Genomic DNA, 27,950 nt, shown 5'->3' with positions numbered 1-27,950 from the left:
TCGCTTACGCCCGCATTACACCACCCTCCCCCGTAGAGAAAATCCCAGCCGACCTCGGCTGAACAATACCAAACCGTAATGCGGCGAACGACCTTCCCCCTTAAAGGACACTAAGCATGCAATATAACAACAAGAACAACAACACAAGTAACATCAACGAACGTACGAGAAGCATGCAATAAATACAGCGGTAAGAACAAGAACAATAACACAACATACAATCAACGAAACGTAAGCGATTTGGAACGTGTGCGGGACGCCGGCCCGTCCCGGACGGTCGGCGGCCCACTTGCAGAACGGGAACGCGATGGAACTCGAAGAATGACAGGGGGTAATTCCCCTGTTGCGGCTGGAAGTCCACCAACGTCCCGTGTCCCTGAAGAATTAGTCTTGGCCGTGTCCCGCGACTGTGCCTGCAGCGGGGTCGGAAGGGCTGCAGGGCTCGAGGGTCCCGCAGACCTGGCAGGCGCCCTCCGAGCGGGGCCCCTCGTCCCCTGCGGTGTCACGGCCGGTCTGTTTCGGAGGTTCTTTGGTCCGCTTGTCCGGTGTTGTGGCCTCCTGCTGCGGCGGACCCGGGAAGCGGGCCCAGCAATCCTTTGCGTAGTGGCCCCTCCGCCCGCAGCGGAAGCAGTCGACATCGTTGCGCCGAAGCGCAGGCCTTGCATCCCGACGGCTCCGTCCTGGTAGCGTAGCGCGCGGCCCCGGCCATGGAGCAGAGGCGGCCGTCAGCTCCTGAGGGCCCCGCTCCTCCGGAAAGTAGACCGCCTTCGTAGGGTCCCACCCCAGCGCGCCCCCCTCTTTGACGGGCCCCCCCGTCCACGCCGCCACTTGCTTCCAGCGACGGAGATTAAATTGCGCATCCAGACACTTTGCTGCCGCCCGAGAAGTAAGCTTCTCATGCCCACACACAGGCATGGGGATCCCCAGATCCCGAGACAACTCCAGCATTTTACCTAATATGAGAGGCTCGAGCAGGTCCTGTGGCGTCTCAGGATAGGCTGCCATGGCCAGCTCCAGCACCGCACCCCTGAACGCCACGGGCGATTCCTCAGGTGCTCGTTGTCGTTGAGCGAATCGCCGATGCGCGTCGTCAGGTGGCTCATAAGCGTCGGCCATTTCTTCAAAAACTCCACATAAGGTCTTCTTCTTATCGGTCGTTATAGAACGGAAAAATCGAACAGATTCGTCGTCCAGCAGAGTCGGCAACACCTCCAAAGCCTCCGCATCGGACCATCTTGCTGAACGAACCGCTGCCAAGAATCGGCAGGTGAAAGCGCTCCAATCGCCCCCGATGGAGAATTCTTTAACTGTGGTAAGGTGGCGACTCCGACTCCTCTTCACGCCGTCCTCCAATGGTGGTTGTTCTGGAGGCAAATTCAAAATGGCGTCGGCCCGCGGCGTGGCCAAGATGGCGGTTTGGCGCTGCGGAGCGCGCAAGATGGCGGCTTCTTGCCACGTGGTCAATGGCGGCGGCAGGGCAGGCAACATGGCGGCCCGTGGAGCACCTTCCGCTTCCTCCATCGTCCTTGGCGTGACGAGATGACAAAGTTGCGCCAGGACGTCCTTGAGTGCCTCCAGTTGTTCCGCCATCTGTTGCCATCTTTGATCAGCGTCCGATGATGTTGACGGACCCGCCATCGCGCCAACATCTTCCACTCCCGTCCCCGTGCTCGCTTCAGCAGGGCTCTCCTCCACCACCCCAGCAGGATCCATGGTTGGAGGGAAATCGTCGTCGTCGGACGAAGAAGCCGATGCTGGCGCCGGAGTAATTTTCTTCCTTACTTGTTTCGACATGCCGTTTCACTTCTGACACCAGTGTAATAAAAGACTTGACCACGATGTCTGGCTCAGTGTCCTTTATTTGGTTCGTACAGTATTTCCCACACGGCTGTCTCCTATTTGTTCAGTCCCCACAGTGCTGGCTCCGATGTCGCTCCAGTCACCATCAGCAGCCCCGCTGCTGTTCCTTGTCGCTCTCGTAGCACCACAGCAGCTCCGCTGCTGTTATTCTCACACAGCCCCCCTGGCTGTCCTTGCTGCAGCTCTTCTCTTTCTCCCAGCCACTCCGCAGCTCTGACAGCCTCGTGCTGTCTCCTTCTTGGTTGCTCCTGCAACTCCTGGCAGCCACACCGCTGCCTCTAACACACAGCCTTACTGGCTGTACTTCTCTGCAGCTTCACACCACCCAGTAGCTCCCTACTCCCCGGGGTTGGCTCCCGATGGCCGACGGTGCCCCCCTCCTCTCGTTCGCCCGCGTGGCCTCACTCCTTTCCATTCACACCCCGACTGCCTTCTCCTTCCGGTTTACCCCTTTAAGGACCTGAACCTTCCTCCCACGTGACATGACTCCACCCCCCCCCGTGACGTCACATCCGGAAGGTCGCTTACGCCCGCATTACACAAGTATAAAGTAGACAATGCATAAATAATGAAATGTTAAAACTGGTTTCACTTGCATTACAGTTTGCGTTCATTGTGATGTATTAATTGCTTCATCTTGGTGTCGTGCGCATAAGGCAACCAATAATAATGCAATTGCGTATACTTTTAATATTTCTGCAAGGAAATGGGTCTGAGCCTCGTTGCTATCAACCGCATGGATTAATATTCTAACCAAATATATGACATTCAAGAGAGCATTTCATCATATAGAGAACTTGACGCCTTTGACCAGTGTAGCTTGCGACGGAGACTTCACATTCACTCTGCGAGCTTTTCTCAAATACCGGAGTCCATCGGTGAACAGCACGACAGCCGCTGTTTGAAGCAGTCACAGCCAGGAGGATCTGGCTCTGTGGATAGATTACATAAGCTGACATGTTGGCTCATCACACCAGAGCTCTGCGTGGAATCATTGACGGCCTTCCTCGCTATTGGAGGTGGCCCAGGGGCAGGCAGAGGCTGACCTGGACGCACAATTGAGGCCGATCTCAGGCATTCTCATCTAGGTGGCCTGCTCTTGACATGGAGTGGAACCCAGGACAGGGTTGCCTGGCGATGTATCACGAGTATCGCTACACAACGGCCTGCTAATGATTGATTTGTATCCTCCATCGAGTCACCTTGTGATGGTAATAATAATTTACACCAGTTTAACACTTTTGCGACCAATATTATCCAAAATAGGTGTTTTGGGGTTAGATCGTGAAAATATAAATGTGTCATTAAACCTGCCACCACCCAACACAGCCAATAAGTAAAGTTTGCCACGTAAACAAAACATGCCAATTAGTTACTAGTTCAGCACACCGGTGTGTTGGAGAGTAAACCCACAACATTTACAATTCGAGTATGACGTTTCACCGGTAATTTCAACCAGCTTCATCAGGCAACAGCCAAAATTGTGGAGAAATCCTCTGATTTCGGTGTTAAATAGAGAGATAAATGCGATGTCATTATTTGTCAGCTAATCAGTTGCGAAGACCTGGGGATGGGGGAGGGGTTCATGTATTTATACAAATTACAATTTATATATATTATTAGTTGGGTTATTCACAGTTAATCAACATACATAATTTACATGTATGTACATTATGTTTGTACACAAACACCTCTCATGGATAATTTACACTCTTTGTGAAACGAGTGTAACATTGAGGCCTTTCCACAACCGACAAGCAATCAGATTGCTTAACCATATTTTACCAAGTTGGCCAATGTGGGTTGGTGAAGACAGCCCAGCACCCATTCATAAATTACTCACCAAACAGTTTGATGACCACCACACCACCACTGCCCTACCTGGTGATCACCATCATGACGATCTATGGGCAGATAGCCCGTAATGTCTACTGCCCATGTCGTCATTGGTTTCCACTTTCCTCTCTCTGTCTTGTGCCAATATGCTCTAGTAGTGCCACATCTTTCTGGCAACAATCTTTAATGTCATCAATCCATTCTGTGTGAGGTCTTACTCTCTCTCCGGTTCCTTCCATAGTTCTGAACAACAAGACACTTTTCATTTGCCTGTTGTTTTCCTTACTGCATGTGTTCATCTAGTGCCAGTTTATTTCTCATCACTGCTGCATCATCAGATATTTTATTTCTTCTACGTTGGTCACTCTTTGCTCTCTGTTTTACCCCATTTCCACCTGATGATGAGTGCTTGTGTTGTGTTCGAAACGTCGTGATTTATTTTAATCTAACTTTATTTTATTTATTTAAATTTAATTTTATTTCCACATACGTGACTTCACCGAAAAAAACAATGAGTATGGATGGCATCTGTTTCAAATTTCTCCATGAAAGCATTCGCCATCACTGGTGATAAGGGGGAACCCATGGGAGTACCTTCATTTTGTTTGTAGAAAGTACCATTCCAGGTGAAGTAAGTGTTGGTAAGGCAGTGCCTAACCAGAGTAGGAACATCAGGATTCAGTCTATGTTGGACTAAATCTTCAATGATTGCTAAGGTGTCAGGCACAGGAACCTTGGTGAACAGAAAAACTACATTAAAGCTGATGAGAAAATCATCTGGGGACAGTGAAATGCCCTTGATTAGAGAGACCAAGCGAGCTGAGTTACGTACTGCTGAGGTAGTCTTGGCAGTGAATGGAAGCAAGGTATCAGACAGAAAACGGGCCAGTTTGTAGGTCAGTGAATTGATAGTGGAAACGATGGGCCGAAGTGGAGTACCTTCTTTATGGATTCTAAGAAGACCATAGAATCTGGGTGGTCTAGTAGCAGGTTTTAAGAGAGAGCCATTTGAATGGTTCGATTAGAGAAGTCGAACTGGTAATGATATTGTTGGTTTTTGTAGCCAGGCGGTTAGTAGGATCTTTGTTGATTTTGGTGTAACTGCCATCATTAAGAAGGTCCTGCATTTTGTTGTTGTATATGGTTTTATCCATGATGACAGTAGCATTGCCCTTGTCGGCCGAGAGGATGACTATGTCATCTCTCTTTTTCAATTTTGCGAGTTCAGAGCACTCGTCTTTGCTAAATTTGTTTTTTTTCCGAGACCAAGATGCTCTGCAAACCTTCGGGCAACTATCAAAGGTTTGTTCATGAAGCCATCCAGATATTTAAACATAGACATAACTTCAATCGAGAAGATGGTTACAAATTGAGCAATCATTGGAAGGATGTTATTAACCAGGTAAAACATTAACTGCTTTATGGTTGTTGCCTTCATATCTGCTTCTCCAGTTTCTTCAGCCTCCCACTCCCAGCCCCACCCACTTCCCCCCACTGGCATCACGTCTGCTCGTCCCCTAACGCTCTCACATTGCTCCCCCCCCTCTCTATCTGTCTCCCCTTGCTCCTCCCCCTTCTCTTACCGATATCCTCTTGTCACGGCAGCCCTCTCACCCGCTTCAGCAATTGTTTCTTGCTGTGGTTGTCGCACCTGATGATGGACGCTTGTGTTGTGCCCAAAACGTCGTGATTTATATTATTTTATACCTACGTGACTTTACCAAAAGAACCAAAGAGTATGGATCCCTGCAATCACGAAAACTTCAAATCTAGATTGGTGCTTTTACCGATACCCCAATGAAGCCCTCATATATTGGTCATCTGAAAGAAATAACACTGACGAGAACGCATCCCCATATATATGTAGTGGTGATACGCGCTGGCAGGAGGGATCGTGAGGCAGCGCGTGGTGATTGGTTACATCGAGTGGGTGCTCACATCGCGGTCCGCATACGCTCCGCCCCCTCGGAAGCGGAGGGCTATGTAAGGCGATGCGCGCGGGCACTCGGGGAGTTGGTAACCGGTGAAGACAGAAGACGAAGGAAGAGTTAGGCCCTGGGACCCCTAGCCCCGCTGCCCTTGTAAGGGCCGGGGCTCTGAGAGGCTCAGAGACGAGGCCTTGGGATTCATGGTCTGACACCCTTGTAAGGGCTCGGGCTGTGTAGCCCAGTGGTCGAGACCCGTGGTCTGACAAGAGGGGTCTGATAGCTCCCCGTGGGGAGAGCCTAGCCAGAGAGCCTGAGTCGAGGCAGAGATAGGCACGCGTACCCTACGGGAGAGACTGAGTGCGGCCCAAGCCGGGTGCGCGTAGGGGTCTGATAGCTCCCCGTGGGGAGAGTGTAGCCGGAGAGCCTGAGTCGAGGCAGAGTTAGGTGCGCGTACCCCACGGGGAAGACGGAGTACGTGGGCGAGTTAGGCACGTGTGACATAGGTGTTATCTCGGTTGGGACTGTTACGTGTGCAACCGTTGTGAATAAAGAGTGCTGCCCCATCAACTCGTCTCCCGCCATTATTGAAGATATTACAACTGGCGTCAGAAGTGAACCTGTCTTCAAGTCATGGATACAAGGAAGACTCATCGGACTCACGAGCGTGACCGGGAGGACGACCATGACGATTCGGGGCAGCGGGCATCGGGAGGAGAGGAGGAAGAGATGCCGACGTCGCAGGACCCTTCGCGGGCGCCCGACTATCCGCTGGGGTCCGACACCAGACTCCGCGACGCACACTCTCGTCTGGCAGAGCTGCTACTTGCCGCAGCATCCATCTTGGCGGAGATCTCACCGCGTCAGGAGGAGGAAGGACGTCGACGGACGTCGAGAGGGGTCGCGTGGGAGATTCCCGCCAAAATGCGCTGCGCACCAAGGACTTTCAAAATGGCGCCATTTTTACCGAGCCGCCGTCATTTGGCGGGAATCGCGAGCAACACGTGACCGGGGACCTCCATTCTCTGCCGCTCACGTCATCAGCGTGCGCTGCGGTCAGCCATCAACCGCCCGTGATAGGTGCCGCCATTTCCCATACCAACGGCGTGGCGCAGGAAAATCAGCTGTCGGAGGACGACATGGTTTTTCAGCAGCGACTTCCCGCGCTGACGGCCTTCAAACCCGAAGGGGGTGACTGGGGCGCCTTCCAGCGGAGATTCCTCGCCCATCAGGAAATGTCGGGGTGGTCTGACGCTACGGTGCTACGGGCACTGCCTGCGATGCTGGACGACAATGCACTCGCGGCCTTCAGGTCCGCTCCGAGGTCGGCCCGCTCCACGCTCAAGGCCGCGCTGGGCCTCATGGCCAAGGTATATGGTCCACCCTCCGCCTGCCACCACCAATTCTACGGGCGACGGAAGGGGGACACGGAGACAGCGCTCGCATACCGCACAGCGCTGCTGGCTCTCGCTGACGCCGCCTTCCCTCGCATGGACGAGGAGGGGCAGGACGCCATGGTATTGGAACAGCTGCTGATGCTGGCTCAGGACCTGGGGGTCTCCACCAACACGGCGGACGAGGTGGACGTTTGTTCGTTGCGAGTTGCAACGAGCATCCAGGCGCATGAGGTCCTAAAACGGAAACAGGCGGTCATCTGCGCTTCTGCCGCGGTCTCAGCTCCTGCCCCGGTGGACACCGAACCTCAAGTCAGCCGCCCACGGGAGGAGGCATTCGCTACAGCGCGACCGGGGGATTGGAGGTCGGGGGGTCGTTCGCCTCTGTGATCCACCCGCAAGCTGGAGCAACCGAGACCTGCGACGTCCCTCATCACGTGCTACAACTGCGGCCTTCGCGGCCACGTGGCGTCCGGATGCCGCGCTCCACGTCAGCGCGCCGCGGGACCTCGACTGGACGACGACCAAGGCCCCAAGTCGTCCCAACTACCCCCGGCAAGTCGCGGCACTACATATGCTCGGTCCGCATACACGTCACACATAGGCCGCCGCTTCGCGGCTGAGGAGGTGCGCATGGGGGCCGGGGGTTCGGTTCGGAAAGGGGGGTTCGTACGCGGGCTGGGAGAAATTGAATGGTCCGAGTTGGGCCACAGGATGGTGGCCGCATCGGCCGGGGCGTCTGGTTACGGGATTTATAGACGGTATCGAAGTCAGGGTGCTGGTGGACACGGGCGCGTCAGCAACTATCATCTCTGACCTTATTTACAACATTCTCCCCGTCCAATGTCGGCCTCTGCTCCCGGTAGACGTGCCATGTTATGCGGCGAATGGGGGCTCGTTGGGCATTGTCGGCCAGATTCGGGCGAGCATTTGCATAGGGGATATTAAATTATCGGGACCTGTTTTGGTCTCTTCTTCTCCTAGCGGTTCCATGTCTGTTGGGTACAGACTTTTTGGCTAAGATGCCCATTAAAATTCTTGTTGATCAAGGTTGTATCGAGCTGCCATCGGGTCGCCGTATTTCCTTTTTGTCTAACCCTACTAAATTGCGGACAGCTTGTGCGACGGTCCAAGCGCTAGCGGCCCATACGGTGCACGTACCCCCGGGTTCGCAGATGTTGGTACCCCTCCGGTTGCGGAAGCCGTTGGGTGGGGAGACTGCGGGGCAGGGCGTGCTTTTGGGTTCGTCGAACAGAGCTGTGGGGGGTCTGGACTTGGCGGTGGCTCAGACGGTACGGGCTGACGGGGACCCGTTTGTCATGGTTTTGAACGCAGGTTCAAGGCCGGCCGTTATTCCGCAGGGCACCGTGCTTGCTCACGCGGCACCGCTCCCTGCGAAAGAGTGGCTTATTGCGCACGTTGATCCCGTCCCGGCGCAGAAACTTCAATCAGGGGATGACCTGCAGTGGTTGGACTCGCTGTGTGCGGGCTCCAGTCATTTGTCGAGTGTGCAATTGGGTGCACTGTGCGCTCTGCTGATCGAATTCTCAGATGTGTTCAGCAGGCACAAATATGATATTGGGTGCACGGACCTGTTACGCCACCACATTGAAACGGGTGACGTGGCACCAGTTCGGCAGAATTCCTTCCGGTTGAGTCCTACTGAGAAGGAACACGTTCAATCGGCCGTCAATGACATGCTAACCGCCGACATCATTTCGCCCTCATCCAGTCCGTGGGGAGCACCCATCGTTCTGGTTAAAAAACAAGACGGGTCCTTGCGTTTTTGCATTGATTTCCGTCGCCTTAATAAGATCTCCGTGGCTGATGCATATCCGCTCCCCAGAATGGATGAGTCTCTGGATGCGTTAGCTGGGGCGCGGTATTTTTCGACGCTAGACTTACTGTCGGGATTCTGGCAATTACCACTCGACGATGAGTCAAAACCTAAGACCGCATTCCGGACTCCTGTGGGCCTGTTCCAGTTTAATCGGTTGCCCATGGGACTCCATTCTGCTCCCACGACGTTTCAGCGCCTTATGAAATTGGTTCTGTCAGGTCTGCAATGGGATACCTGCTTAATTTACCTTGACGACGTCATCGTTTTCAGTAGGACTTTCGAGGAACACCTCCAACGATTAAGGGGGGTGTTTCTGAGGATGCGGTCGGTCAAGTTAAAGTTTAAACCGGCTAAATGCCACCTGCTTCGGGAATCCGTACGGTACTTAGGCCACATTGTCGACTCTTCGGGGATCTCCACCAATCCCGCGTAGACAAACTGCGTCAGTTCATGGCCGACGCCCACGTCGGTTACTGAGGTCCGCAGTTTCATTGGGTTTGCTTCCTACTACCGTCGATTCGTTGAGCATTTCGCCACCATAGCCAAACCCTTGCATGCTCTGACGGCCAAAGGGGTCAGGTTTCGCTGGGGGCCAGAGGAGGAGGCCGCGTTCTGCTCCCTTCGGGACGCCTTGGTGGGTGCCCCGCCCTTGTGTTACCCTGATTTTACGAGACCCTTCCTGCTGGATACAGATGCCAGTAACACAGGCATTGGGGGGGTGCTCTCACAGGTGGTCGGGGGAGTCGAACGGGTGGTCACCTACGGTAGCAGGGTTTTATCGCCAGCTGAACAGCGCTACTGCGTGACCCGTCGCGAGTTACTGGCTATTGTTTTTTTTGTACAACAATTTAGACCGTATCTCTACGGCCGTCATTTTACGGTCCATACTGACCATGCGGCACTTGAGTACGCATTGCGGGTCGCCCAACCCTCGGGCCAATTGTCACGGTGGTTGGAGGTCCTCCAGGACTATCAATTTACGACCACTTACCGTAAGGGGTTGCGCCACACCAACGCGGATGCCCTGTCGCGATTGTCGCCTCGTTCCGAATGTGCGTGTTTTATGGGGTCGGCGCGCTGTAAACCGCATGTCGCTGTCCCCGAGGGTGAGTTTCCAGATCCTCGCCAATACACTTCTGGACGAAGGTTCCGCAACATCGTGTTGATCATTGAGGCTAGTTGGCCATACTTAGTTACGTGGGTCAGTGCAGGTTGGTGAAGGTAGAGTCAAGCACTGGTTCATATCTCACTCATCACGCAGCTCTCTAATCGTGGTGGAGGCTGGGGAGGGAGCCCAGCCTAGGCTGAGGAGCAAGGACACTCCAGTAATGTGGGGTAATATCAGCAGCGTGGAAGGACGCATCGTCAAACCTAGTTTTAATATATGGTAATTTTAGGGAGAACAGGTTGCGACTGGGAATTTCCGGAGTTAGGAGGTCCTTACATATTTGGCTGATTTGTTTAAAAGGAATATTAGGATGAAGACAGCCCATTGGTGGTCTCTAAACTTATCCAGAGGTGACAAATTGCATAATGTGCTGATATGGAGGCATCAAGGTCAGAGGTGGGCGGCCAGGTGGTATAATGGAACAGAATGCTCGGCAGTCGATGATGTCACAGGAGTCAAAGGTGGGGAGGATGGCAGCTTGGACTACATGAAGATGGAGCCGAGGTGAGACAATGTGTTTATATAGGGGATTTCGTTAATGTTTTTTATCTTACTGGCGATATGATCAATGTTAAGGGCAAGATAGCACCTTGATACCTCTAAAGTTATCGACCTATTCAATGGGATGAGTCAACAGACAAGAAGGCAGGGGAAAAAAGGTTTGGAGTAACTGGAAAACAATGTGACTTTGGTCTTAAAGCATGGAATACGAATTGATAGAATCCATCGCACACCCCTTGCAGGATTCCATGGCCCAGACCAAGGCTTGCATCTCAGGGGAGTTCACCCGCATGAGAGTGACGCTGGATGAGGACGAGAGGACAACTTTGTATCGCGTGGACATGAAGGGGAGCGAGCTGCTGTCCCAGATCGAGGAGAACATCGCTCATTACGAGCGCGAGATCAGCGAGCTGCAGGCAGCAGCTACGCGCCTGCGAACTCTGCAGGAGGAGAGGGACTCGCTCACGTTCGTGCAGGTAGAGTGCTTGCGGAACCAGGTCGAGTGTCCCATTTCACGTGTTCATTATGGACAGTCCTCGACTGACCAACACAACTCGTTCATCAGCCCCATTCGTAAGTCAGAACACAACAATGTACTCTATTTAAATGCCGATACAGTCGGTGTTATGAAATGTCTTATAGCTCAACAAAAAATTGAAGTACTGTTAAACTAATAAATAAGAATAAATATTGTACATTATCATGTAACACTGTCAAATAATTGTATAGCATATAACACGTAAGATAAAGTGATATAAATTGAAAACAAAAATCGGTTTTATTTTTAATTACCTTGAGTCCTGATCCTATCTTGCTTGTTAGAAGGGGCGCAATTAGTGACTACAATTGAACACACACACACACACATGGGTCACGCGCAAACTCACACACAAGACAAATATACACTGACAGACACAACAAAGACACACACACGGGGCATGCGCACACACACAGACATACTCCAATGACAACAATGTGCCATATAGCCTGAACAGACTGTTGTAGAGGAGCAACTATGAAGGCCGGCACGGCACACAAGGGAGTGAATGGGGAGCACCATGCCCGGCCACCATTGACCACTATTGACTCCCCAGTGACGATGTTTACACACCGAACCAGGTACTCATTTGAGGCTGAGTCAACGTAGGGGAGGCCCAGCGCCCATTCAGATAATTGCTACTGGTGTTGGTTGTGAGGCTGAATCAAACTCGTGTTACCGGGTTGATAGTGCAGCACGCTAACCATTGCACTACCACTCCCCACACAATAACAACAACCGCCATTCGCCACTAAGTGGCTGTAACATCACCACGGCGATTGTGCTAGGTTATGTCCACGTCGAGGCCACGTGAAGTGAACATCTCCTGGTAGGAGGTCACGGGGCAAACCCAGGTGCCACGGGTTAACGAACTGAGATGACTGGCTGATGCACCACCTGTGCCCCCCTACTGTGCCAACTTGCTGGGCATTAGCCACCCGGCACTCCGCTGGTTGTTGTGAGCATCGGTTCTCTGCCCTCCATTGTTTTTTGAGGGCCACTGCCTCCAACTGCCCAGTAGCATCCTTCATGAGCCTCTTCCACAGAGGCCAATCTTAACACCGCTAGGACCAGTCGTCAGCAAGTCCACTCAGCTCCACATCCTCTTGTACCACATCACTCCATCTTTTCTCTAGCTCGTGACGTGCCCATTCAGCCCCCCCTATCCGGCCAAACAAAAGCTGTTTAGGCATGCGGTCGCTGGGCATATGGTCTACATGACCCAGCCTTGCCTGCTGGAAGAGCTCACCGATGGGACTTTGTCCAGATCTTTCAAGGATTTGTGAGCTCCTCACACAATCCAGCTTGGTTAAACCCAGGATGGATCGTAGGCAGGCCAGCCTAAATGTTTCTAACCGGCGAAGATGTTCCATTAGGGGGGTCCACGTTTTGCAAGTGTAGAGAAGGGAGGGCATGACTGTGGCAAAGAAGACCTGAAGCTTCGTGTGGAGCGACAGACCAGGTAGCTTCCACACAGCGTTACGCAACCGATGTAAAGATAATACCGCTCGACATGTTTGCCTGCGGGCGCACACATGAACACATACTCACTCCGAGCGTGCAGCTGACTCATTACATCTCGAGGAGGATCGCTCCGCTGAAAAAATAGTTCTGGAGTTTAGTTTGCAAGTGTGAGTTTGCGTTTTAAGTCAATGTAAAATATATATATATTTCAAGGAAGCTGTTTCGTAAGTGCCGGTGTTCGTAAATCGAGGACTGCCTGTGCATTTATAAATGTGCCACATGCGATGTATCACAAAGCACAGGATAACACAACTTGTACCTTCAACACAACCTATAGCCCATGCTATATTCTGACAAAAATGAAAATTACCGCTGAATTTCCAAAGAATAAATAAACGATTAACACAAAAATCCCACCAGTTAATAAATGGTTGGTAATGTATGCAGATGTTGGCATTAAAAACCGTAACAGCATGGTCCTGTAATTTACCACAGATTGAGGCTACTTCATGCTAAATTTTGATTATTCATGTAACCAAATATAGACCAACATTTAGTAAAACTGAAAAGAGAAGCACCTTTAACATCAGTAAAGTTAGAAGCATTTGTAGTTTAGCACCGACTGCTGATGAGTCTCAGACATGTGAAACAAACCCAGAGATTGATCATTATTTTGAATGTTGGGTCACAATCACTGCGACTCGATGTCGAGTGCTATGGACGCCTCTTGCCCGTGACATCAGGTACCAATGTGTCACGGTTTTCGAGGCCACACTTTGCTGATGAGAACCATCGAGTCCGAACGAGTCCACGGCTTTTCCTTGTTTACAACCAACAACACTGGAATACGCGAATGGCTGAGCACAGCCCAGCTCATCGCGTCTACCAATCACCGTGTGGTTAACGTGGCTGGAGGTGAACTGACTCGCGCCCCCTGCCCTGTGTCTGACTCCTGCAGGTTCACCTGAAGGAGACAAACCGGTATGGACTCATGAACTTGCACAGTTTCACACACTGGGTGACGCCTTATGTGTGATGTGTGTGTGAGTAGATGATGTGTGTGTGTGAGTGGATGATGCTGTGTGTGATGATGCTGTGATCGATTATACTGTATGTTATAATGCTGTGTAAGGCACTTGCTCTGTGATGGTGTGATGATGCTGTGAATTATGCTGTGATGATGATACTGTGATGGTGCTGTGTGTGTTGGTGCTGTGTAAGACACGGGCTGTGTGAGTCACTGCTGGTTCTGGTCTCACAGGAGAGGCGCTCAGAAGGGAACTCCACCTCCATGTCCCAAGGAAGAAGACATCGCCTCGATAAGGAACCAGCTGGCGTTCATGTGTGAGTTCCACGGACTCTTGTCACGTGTGCTTGTGTATTATTGCGCGTATAATTGTGCTCGTACATGTTGCAGAGCGGTCGTGTAGTGGTTAGAATGCTCTGTGATGAATCCAGCTCCCCGAGTTCGATTCTCACTCACAGCCAACACCAGTGATGCATTATCTGAACCCGTCATGGGCCTTCCCTAGGTCGACGCAGCATCAAATGAGTACCTAGTGCGGTGTGTAGTAAACATCAGCACTGGGGAGACAAAGGCGGCCGGGCGTGGTGCTAGCCACCAATCCCCTCGTGTGCCATGCCGGCGTTCATATGTGCTTGCTTACAGCACTTACCCAAAAACTCTGTTAAGAATATAAGTGGGTATCTTTTTCTTTGTAATAGTGTCTGTATGGATAAATGTTGAACTTCTTTCACATCGTAATAAGCCAACCGTGCTAATCGGAGGTGTATGGATGAGCGAGAGCGAATACGGATGTTCAGTGAAGATGGGATGGTTTGTGCAGAGATACAAACATGGACACCAACAGGCCATGGCTTGCATCAGTTCAGAACCAAATCTGGACCTTTCCTAAGTCGGCTCAGCCTTAATGAGTACATCTTGCAAACATCGGCAAAGCGGAAACACAGGCAGCCTGCGGGATTCGTATGGTTCAATGATAAAGCCTATGGCTTTTAGAACGAGATCAAGGTAATTTTAGGAATGTAATGGTTGATTGTTAATACCCAAGGATCATAATCCAGACGAAGACACTTTTAAGATTCGTAGGCTTCATGCCAACAGCCTGATGCTCAGTGTCAAACTAAGGCACTTTTAGAATTCTTAGGTTTCCCAGTTAATGGTTGAGGCTCACAGCCAGACTAATTCATAACCTTGGTCAACCTTGTCTATCACTACAATGATAGACGTGGTGACGGTAATGTATTCCCTGGACAATAATATATCGCACACACATAAGTGTAATTCACTATTACATGAGCTCCATTGATCTAAAACGTGTGTATTATCCAGTGAGGATGCTGTTGGCCAAAGTAACTATTGTAGCATATTCATCTGACTATAAGTCTTCTCTGTGATGGATGTCATTATCAGACGAGAGCGAGACTACATCACCGTTGTGATGCATAGGGTTCATTGATAATGCCGGAGGCTCATATCCAGACTAAGGCAGCCTTAGGATTCTCAGGATTCATTCATAATTCTTGAGGCTGCTATATCCCAAATTAAGGCACCTTAAGGATTATTGGGGTTAGAGGTTAATACCCGAGGCTCACAGAGTTAGACGGGGGTATAACTTTGGCTGATCATGTGTATCACTGTGCAAACATACAGATAAATAACTATTGCCAATGTATTGCAATACCTCTACGTTAACATACAGCACACACACGAGTGTAAAAGAGTATTACATGAGCTCTATTAACACTACACGTGTGTATTAATGTATGAGGATGCTGTTGCTATGCTGTGTGAGTTTTTACACAGAGACACTATGGCTGATATGTTTAGGATGCATTTATTAGTACTTGAGACATCGTTAGGATTCGTAGGGTTCAGTGTAAATGCCTAGAGCTCTCAGAATCAAAGGTACTCTGAGAATTATTTGTGAATATTCAGAGGTTTATCAGACAGCCAGCCAGCCAAGGGCTTCACCATGGTTGGCCGTGTAAATCACGAAATAGTGACTACACTACAATATCACACACACGAGTGTACATCACTACACTATCACACACACACGAGTGTACATCACTACACTATCACACACACACGAGTGTACATCACTACACCAACACACACACACGAGTGTACATCACTAAACTATCACACACACGAGTGTACATCACTACACTATCACACACAAACGAGTGTACATCACCACACTATCACACACACACGAGTGTACATCACTACACTCTCACACACAGGAGTGTACATCACTACACTATCACACACACACACACGAGTGTACATCACTAAACTATCACACACACGAGTGTACATCACTACGCTATCACACACACACGAGTGTACATCACTACACTATCACACACACACACGAGTGTACATCACCACACTATCACACACACACGAGTGTACATCACTACACTATCACACACACACACAAGTGTACATCACCACACTATCACACACACACGAGTGTACATCACTACACTATCACACACACACACGAGTGTACATCACCACACAATCACACACACACGAGTGTACATCACTACACTATCACACACACGAGTGTACATCACTACACTATCACACACACACACACACGAGTGTACATCACCACACTATCACACACACACGAGTGTACAACACTACACTATCACACACACGGGTGTACATCACTATACTATCACACACACACACACGAGTGTACATAACTACACTATCACACACACGAGTGTACATCACTACACTATCACACACACACACACGAGTGTACATCACTACACTATCACACACACACACACACGAGTGTACATCACTACACTATCACACACACACACACGAGTGTACATCACTACACTATCACACACACACACACGAGTGTACATCCCTACACTATCACACACACACGAGTTTACATCACTACACTATCACGCACACGAGTGTACATCACTACACTATCACGCACAAGAGTGTACATCACTACAATATCACACACACGAGTGTACATCACTACACTATCACACATACACACGAGTGTACATCACTACACTATCACACACACACACGAGTGTACATCACTACACTATCACACACACACACGAGTGTACATCACTACACTATCACACACACACACACACGAGTGTACATCACTACACTATCACACACACACACGTATACATCACTACACTATCACACACACACAGTGTACATCACTACACTATCACACACACACACACGAGTGTACATCACTACACTATCACACACACACAGTGTACATCACTACACAATCACACACACACGAGTGTACATCACTACACTATCACACACACACACACACGAGTGTACATCACTACACTATCACACACACACGAGTGTACATCACTACACTATCACACACACACACGAGTGTACATCACTACACTATCACACACACACGAGTGTACATCACTACACTATCACACACACACACGAGTGTACATCACTACACTATCACACACGACTGTACATCACTACACTATCACACACACACGAGTGTACATCACTACACCATCACACACACACACACGAGTGTACATCACTACACTATCACACACACACACACACACGAGTGTACATCACCACACTATCACACACACGAGTGTACATCACTACACCATCACACACACACACACACGAGTGTACATCACTACACTATCACACACACGAGTGTACATAACTACACTATCACACACACGAGTGTGCATCACTACACTATCACACACACACACGAGTGTACATCCCTACACTATCACACACACACGAGTGTACATCACTACACTATCACACACACACGAGTGTACTTCACTACACTATCACACACACGAGTGTACATCACTACACTATCACACACACACACACACGAGTGTACATCACTACACTATCACACACACGAGTGTACATCACTACACTATCACACACACACACGAGTGTACATCACTGCACTATCACACACACACGAGTGTACATCACTACACTATCACACACACACGAGTGTACATCACTACACTATCACACACACACGAGTGTACTTCACTACACTATCACACAAACGAGTGTACATCACTACACTATCACACACACACACGAGTGTACATCACTACACTATCACACACACACACGAGTGAACATCACTACACTCTCACACACACACACGAGTGTACATCACTACACTATCACACACACGAGTGTACATCACTACACTATCACACACACACACACACACGAGTGTACATCACTACACTATCACACACACACACACACACACGAGTGTATATCACTACACTATCACACACACACGAGTGTACATCACTACACTATCACACACACACGAGTGTACATCACTACACTATCACACACACACGAGTGTACATCACTACACTATCACACACACACGAGTATACATCACTACACTATCACACACACACACGAGTGTACATCACTACACTATCACACACACACGAGTGTACATCACTACACTATCACACACACGAGTGTACATCACTACACTATCACACACACGAGTGTACATCACTACACTATCACACAAACGAGTGTACATCACTACACTATCACACACACGAGTGTACATAACTACACTATCACACACACGAGTGTGCATCACTACACTATCACACACACACACGAGTGTACATCCCTACACTATCACACACACACGAGTGTACATCACTACACTATCACACACACACGAGTGTACTTCACTACACTATCACACACACGAGTGTACATCACTACACTATCACACACACACACGAGTGTACATCACTACACTATCACACACACGAGTGTACATCACTACACTATCACACACACACACGAGTGTACATCACTGCACTATCACACACACACGAGTGTACATCACTACACTATCACACACACACGAGTGTACATCACTACACTATCACACACACACGAGTGTACTTCACTACACTATCACACAAACGAGTGTACATCACTACACTATCACACACACACACGAGTGTACATCACTACACTATCACACACACACACGAGTGAACATCACTACACTCTCACACACACACACGAGTGTACATCACTACACTATCACACACACGAGTGTACATCACTACACTATCACACACACACACACGAGTGTACATCACTACACTATCACACACACACACACACGAGTGTATATCACTACACTATCACACACACACGAGTGTACATCACTACACTATCACACACACACGAGTGTACATCACTACACTATCACACACACACGAGTGTACATCACTACACTATCACACACACACGAGTCTATATCACTACACTATTACACACACACGAGTGTACATCACTACACTATCACACACACACGAGTGTACATCACTACACTATCACACACACACGAGTGTACATCACTACACTATCACACACACACACGAGTGTACATCACTACACTATCACACACACACACGAGTGTACATCACTACACTATCACACACACGAGTGTACATCACTACACTATCACACACACGAGTGTACATCACTACACTATCACACAAACGAGTGTACATCACTACACTATCACACACGAGTGTACATGACTACACTATCACACACACACACAAGAGTACATCACTACACTATCACACACACACACACACACGAGTGTATATCACTACACTATCACACACACACGAGTGTACATCACTACACTATCACACACACACGAGTGTACATCACTACACTATCACACACACACGAGTGTACATCACTACACTATCACACACACACGAGTGTATATCACTACACTATTACACACACACGAGTGTACATCACTACACTATCACACACACACGAGTGTACATCACTACACTATCACACACACACGAGTGTACATCACTACACTATCACACACACACACGAGTGTACATCACTACACTATCACACACACACACGAGTGTACATCACTACACTATCACACACACGAGTGTACATCACTACACTATCACACACACGAGTGTACATCACTACACTATCACACAAACGAGTGTACATCACTACACTATCACACACACGAGTGTACATCACTACACTATCACACACACACACAAGAGTACATCACTACACTATCACACACGAGTGTACATGACTACACTATCACATACACACACACACACACGAGTGTACATCACCACACTATCACACACACACACACGAGTGTACATCACAACACCATCACACACACACACACACACGAGTGTACATCACTACACTATCACACACACACACACACACGAGTGTACATCACCACACTATCACACACACACACGAGTGTACATCACCACACTATCACACACACACACGAGTGTACATCATTACACCATCACACACACACGAGTGTACATCACTACACTATCACACACACGAGTGTACATCACTACACTATCACACATGTGTACATCACTACACTATCACACACACACACGAGTGTACATCACTACACCATCACACACACACGAGTGTACATCACTACACTATCACACACACGAGTGTACATCACTACACTATCACACACACACACGAGTGTACATCACCACACTATCACACACACACACGAGTGTACATCACTACACCATCACACACACACGAGTGTACATCACTACACTATCACACACACGAGTGTACATCACTACACTATCACACACACACACGAGTGTACATCACCACACTATCACACACACACACACACGAGTGTACATCACTACACTATCACACACACGAGTGTACATCACTACACTATCACACACACACACGAGTGTTCATCACTACACTATCACACACACACACGAGTGTACATCACTACACTATCACACACACACGAGTGTACATCACTACACTATCACACACACACACGAGTGTACATCACTACACTATCACACACACACGAGTTTACATCACTACACTATCACACACACACGAGTGTACATCACTACACTATCACACACACACACGAGTGTACATCACTACACTATCACACACACGAGTGTACATCACTACACTATCACACACACGAGTGTACATCACTACACTATCACACAAACGAGTGTACATCACTACACTATCACACACACGAGTGTACATCACTACACTATCACACACACACACAAGAGTACATCACTACACTATCACACACACACACGAGAGTACATCACTACACTATCACACACGAGTGTACATGACTACACTATCACATACACACACACACACACACGAGTGTACATCACCACACTATCACACACACACACACACGAGTGTACATCACAACACCATCACACACACACACACACGAGTGTACATCACTACACTATCACACACACACACACACACGAGTGTACATCACCACACTATCACACACACACACGAGTGTACATCACTACACCATCACACACACACGAGTGTACATCACTACACTATCACACACACGAGTGTACATCACTACACTATCACACACACACACGAGTGTACATCACCACACTATCACACACACACACACACACGAGTGTACATCACTACACTATCACACACACGAGTGTACATCACTACACTATCACACACACACGAGTGTTCATCACTACACTATCACACACACACACGAGTGTACATCACTACACTATCACACACACACGAGTGTACATCACTACACTATCACACACACACACGAGTGTACATCACTACACTATCACACACACACGAGTTTACATCACTACACTATCACACACACACGAGTGTACATCACTACACTATCACACACACACACGAGTGTACATCACTACACTATCACACACACACGAGTGTACATCACTACACTATCACACACACACACACGAGTGTACATCACTACACTATCTCACACACGACTGTACATCACTACACTATCACACACACACGAGTGTACATCAATACACTATCACACACACACACGAGTGTACATCACTACACTATCACACACACACGAGTGTACATCAATACACTATCACACACACACACGAGTGTACATCACTACACTATCACACACACACACGAGTGTACATCACTACACTATCACACACACACACGAGTGTACATCACTACACTATCACACACACACACGAGTGTACATCACTACGCTATCACACACACACGAGTGTACATCACTACACTATCACACACACACACGAGTGCACCTCACTACACCATCACACACACGAGTGTACATCACTACACTATCACGCACACACACACACGAGTGTACATCACTACACAATCACACACACACACGAGTGTACATCACTACACTATCACACACACACACACACATACGAGTGTACATCACTACACTATCACACACACACACACGAGTGTACATCACTACACTATCACACACACGAGTGTACATCACTACACTATCACACACACACGAGTGTACATCACTACACTATCACGCACACGAGTGTACATCACTACACTATCACACACAAGAGTGTACATCACTACACTATCACACGCACACACGTGTACATCACTACACTATCACACACACACACACGAGTGTACATCACTACACTATCACACACACACACACACGAGTGTACATCACTACACTATCACACACACACACACACGAGTGTACATCACTACACTATCACACACACACACACACGAGTGTACATCACTACACTATCACACACACACACACGAGTGTACATCACTACACTATCACACACACACACACGAGTGTACATCACTACACTATCACACACACACACACGAGTGTACATCACTACACTATCACACACACACACACGGGTATACATCACTACACTATCACACACACACAGTGTACATCACTACACTATCACACACACACGAGTGTACATCACTACACTATCACACACACACACACACGAGTGTACATCACTACACTATCACACACACACACACGAGTGTACATCACTACACTATCATACACACACACACGAGTGTACATCACTACACTATCACACACACACACGAGTGTACATCACTACACTATCACACACACACGAGTGTACATCACTACACTATCACACACACACACACGAGTGTACATCACTACACTATCACACACACACGAGTGTACATCACTACACTATCACACACACACACACGAGTGTACATCACTACACTATCATACACACACACACGAGTGTACATCACTACACTATCACACACACACACACACACGAGTGTACATCACTACACTATCACACACACACACACACGAGTGTACATCACTACACTATCACACACACACACACGAGTGTACATCACTACACTATCACACACACACGAGTGTACATCACTACACTATCACGCACACGAGTGTACATCACTACACTATCACACACAAGAGTGTACATCACTACACTATCACGCACACACACACACACGAGTGTACATCACTACACTATCACACACACACACGAGTGTACATCACTACACTATCACACATACACACACATACGAGTGTACATCACTACACTATCACACACACACGAGTGTACATCACTACACTATCACACACAAGAGTGTACATCACTACACTATCACACGCACACACGTGTACATCACTACACTATCACACACACACACACACGAGTGTACATCACTATACTATCACACACACACACACGAGTGTACATCACTACACTATCACACACACACACACACACACGAGTGTACATCACTACACTAACACACACACACACACACGAGTGTACATCACTACACTATCACACACACACACACACGAGTGTACATCACTACACTATCACACACACACACACGAGTGTACATCATTACACTATCACACACACACACACGAGTGTACATCACTACACTATCACACACACACACACGAGTGTACATTACTACACTATCACACACACACACACACGAGTGTACATCACTACACTATCTCACACACACACACACACGAGTGTACATCCCTACACTATCACACACACACGAGTGTACATCACTACACTATCACGCACACTAGTGTACATCACTACACTATCACGCACAAGAGTGTACATCACTACACTATCACACACAAGAGTGTACATCACTACAATATCACACACACGAGTGTACATCACTACACTATCACACACACACACACGAGTGTACATCACTACACTATCACACATACACACGAGTGTACATCACTACACTATCACACACACACACGAGTGTACATCACTACACTATCACACACACACACGAGTGTACATCACTACACTATCACACACACACACACACGAGTGTACATCACTACACTATCACACACACACACACACGAGTGTACATCACTACACTATCACACACACACACGTATACATCACTACACTATCACACACACACAGTGTACATCACTACACTATCACACACACACACGAGTGTACATCACTACACTATCACACACACACAGTGTACATCACTACACTATCACACACACACGAGTGTACATCACTACACTATCACACACACACACACACGAGTGTACATCACTACACTATCACACACGAGTGTACATCACTACACTATCACACACACACGAGTGTACATCACTACACCATCACACACACACACACGAGTGTACATCACTACACTATCACACACACACACACGAGTGTACATCACCACACTATCACACACACACACGAGTGTACATAACTACACTATCACACACACGAGTGTACATAACTACACTATCACACACACGAGTGTACATCACTACACTATCACACACACACACACACGAGTGTACATCCCTACACTATCACACTGTTGTATGTGTCGGGTTATGAAATTTTGATAAAAATAATAAAAATTAATAATTTTCCGAAAAATGCGCAAATCGCATTAATTATGTTAATGTGTGTATTAATATGCATAAATTATGATGATGCGTGTAATTATATGCATAAATTATGATAATCGCTGAGATAATCGTAGTAATTTATGCGGATGCTTGCGACGATGTTAATGTGTGCAGTTGTGATAATTAGGCTCAGCTTCGTTTATCCAGAGTTGTCAATCAGGATAACACGATTATCATCGATTAAACGTTTACCGATTATCCTAGTGTGTGTTATGATATTTAAGGTCACCAGTTCAGATCTCATCAGGATACAGCTCTTATGAATAAGACAGTTTTGCATGGACTTGGAAAGAAGCACTCGAACAGTTGGTGTTAAGCAATTTTATTCTAACAAGCATGTGACATTCTATCATGCAGGTCAAACATGCGTCAATAATTCATGAATAACCAACTCTTATGCATTGCGATACTATGCAGTTAACGAAAATGAATGACTAAATATTTCTTATTCATGTAACTCGACGGCAGCACTGCTTTGCACGATCAGTTGATATTGAACGCACCACCTCGAAATGGCAACCCTTTTTGAAACGCAAAGACAATATTTTTTTTAGTCTTATTCGTGTGCGTGCTGTGTGTGCGTTGTCCCCTCGTAATATTAATTGTGTCGTTAGCTTGTGTGGTGTAGGAGGATACAAACAGCGGCCAGAAGTTTTCTCTGGGTTGGGCGTGGCCGCCGCGAGCCTCTGCGTGTCTCTGCTTGTGCGCTCTCTCTCTCTCTCCACTGCTGGATGACGAGTTGGCACGACGCTCAGTGACGCCCGGTGACGTCCGAGTCGTGCTGCTCTTGCGCTCTCTCTCTCTCCACTGCTGGATGACGAGTTGGCACGACGCTCGGTGACGCCCGGTGACGTCCGAGTCGTGCTGCTCTTGCGCTCTCTCTCTCTCCACAGCCGTTTGACCAGGCTTTCTCCACTGCTTCGCGCTCTCTGCTTTGCTCGCTTGGTCGACGCTTGGCGATCTCCGCCCTTTTACAGGTTGATTGCTTGTCGTCACTCGTCACTCTCTCTGCTCCGTGCTTCCTTTGTTCGTGCAGCTGCCAGCTTCACTCGCACTTAACTTCGTTCTGCGAGAAGCGACACCTTCTATCGGCATCGGTGTTTCGTTTCCTCACGACGCTCCGCCAGCCGGAGCATGGCTGAAGCCCAGCCCCGACCCAGGTTGAACTCAGACTTCTGCGACTCGAACGACCCCTCCTCGTTCCATCACTTCTCGAGGCACGATCTGCCCCCGCTCTCTTGCGAGCCCTGTCGCAACGCTGCGTCGCAAGCCGAGTTGCGAGACCGAGCACGACTCGACCCAGACTGCTCTCAGACTGTCACTTTAACGACGTCTCGTCGTCCCATCTCTCCTTGAGGCACGACTGCCACACCTCTCTTGCGAGCCCCGTCGCAACACCGCGTCGCAAGCCGAGTTGCGAGACTGAGCACGACTCAACCCAGACTGCTCTCAGGCTGCCACTTTAACGATGTCTCGTCGTCCCATCTCTTCTCGAGGCACGACTGCCACAGCTCCCTTGCGTGCCCCGTCGCACCGCTGAGCGCGACTCGGACCGACTCAACCCAGACTGTCTGTTCGCTGTGTGCGCCCGTGCCTAACTCAAAACGTGACTCCCCTCTCTCCGCGTCTCTTGCGAGAGAAAACAAACAAGACAGAGTGAGAAGAAGCAGACACCCCCCCCCTTGTGACCTTTTGCTCCCTCCTTGCCCGTCAGACCCCGCTGGAAGACAAAGGTGGCTGAGGAGATGTTTGTAATACATTTATGTGGTCCTGTGTGTTACATTTATTCTTGAATTATATTTTATGAGTTCCTTCGGTCTTAGTATCGTGGTTATCATTCGTCTATGTTTAATGAATATTCGTCATGATCCTCGTCACATTATTATTTTGGGTTTCGCCAAGTTTAGTTCTCCAGAGATTGGTGTTTATTCTGAGTTAATTTTTTTTATGTCCGGAGGTTAAGTGTACTATGCACTTAAGCTTTCTGGAATTCGTACTCTTTAGTTTTTAGTCCATACATCTTTTGTCCATCTGGATGTCCATGACCTCTTTGTGACCGAACTCTCAACATTTTAACAGCCCTCCATGTTTCATGGATTCCTGGTGTTCTTGTGAGGAGAAGTGAGTTGTTTTCATTAATTAATTTAAAAAAGGTATATATATATAGGTTAAAAAAAATTATTATATTTTTTTGAATTGTTCTTAATTAAAAAAAGGGTATAGACACAACAACACACACACGAGTGTACATCACTACACTATCACACACACAGGAGTGTACTTCACTACACTATCACACACACGAGTGAACATCACTACACTATCACACACACACACACACACGAGTGTACATCACTACACTATCACACACACGAGTGTACATCACTACACTATCACACACACACACGAGTGTACATCACTGCACTATCACACACACACGAGTGTACATCACTACACTATCACACACACACGAGTGTACATCATTACACTATCACACACACACGAGTGTACTTCACTACACTATCACACACACGAGTGTACATCACTACACTATCACACACACACACACACGAGTGTACATCACTACACTATCACACACACACACGAGTGTACATCACTACACTCTCACACACACACGAGTGTACATCACTACACTATCACACACACGAGTGTACATCACTACACTATCACACACACACACGAGTGTACATCACTACACTATCACACACACGAGTGTACATCACTACACTATCACACACACACACGAGTGTATATCACTACACTATCACACACACACGAGTGTACATCACTACACTATCACACACACACGAGTGTACATCACTACACTCTCACACACACACGAGTGTACATCACTACACGATCACACACACACGAGTGTACATCACTACACTATCACACACACACGAGTGTATATCACTACACTATCACACACACACGAGTGTATATCACTACACTATCACACACACACGAGTGTACATCACTACACTATCACACACACACGAGTGTACATCACTACACTATCACACACACGAGTGTACATCACTACACTATCACACAAACGAGTGTACATCACTACACTATCACACACACACACGAGTGTACATCACTACACTATCACACACACACACACGAGATTACATCACTACACTATCACACACACACACGAGAGTACATCACTACACTATCACACACGAGTGTACATCACTACACTATCACATACACACACACACACGAGTGTACATCACCACACTATCACACACACACACGAGTGTACATCACTACACCATCACACACACACACACGAGTGTACATCACTACACTATCACACACACACACACGAGTGTACATCACTACACTATCACACACACACACACACGAGT

The 27,950-nt window shown here is 48.1% G+C and overlaps 1 protein-coding gene across 1 annotated transcript in view; it reads left to right on the top strand.

Annotated features, from left to right (window-relative positions):
• LOC144947556 (zinc finger protein RFP-like) overlaps window positions 1-27,950 on the top strand; it is a 55,375-nt gene that overhangs the window by 2,538 nt on the left and 24,887 nt on the right. The window contains exons 3-5 of the mRNA XM_078876776.1: window positions 10,767-11,000; window positions 13,485-13,507; window positions 13,788-13,870. Coding sequence (XP_078732902.1) covers window positions 10,767-11,000; window positions 13,485-13,507; window positions 13,788-13,870 — 340 coding nt within the window. The remainder of the gene's footprint in view (window positions 1-10,766; window positions 11,001-13,484; window positions 13,508-13,787; window positions 13,871-27,950) is intronic.

Source organism: Lampetra fluviatilis, chromosome 45, assembly GCF_964198595.1.
Source record: "Lampetra fluviatilis chromosome 45, kcLamFluv1.1, whole genome shotgun sequence".
Classification (NCBI taxonomy): Eukaryota; Metazoa; Chordata; class Hyperoartia; order Petromyzontiformes; family Petromyzontidae; genus Lampetra; species Lampetra fluviatilis.
The sequence above is the reverse complement of the archived record's forward strand: the minus strand, read 5'-3'. Positions and strand labels throughout refer to the sequence as shown.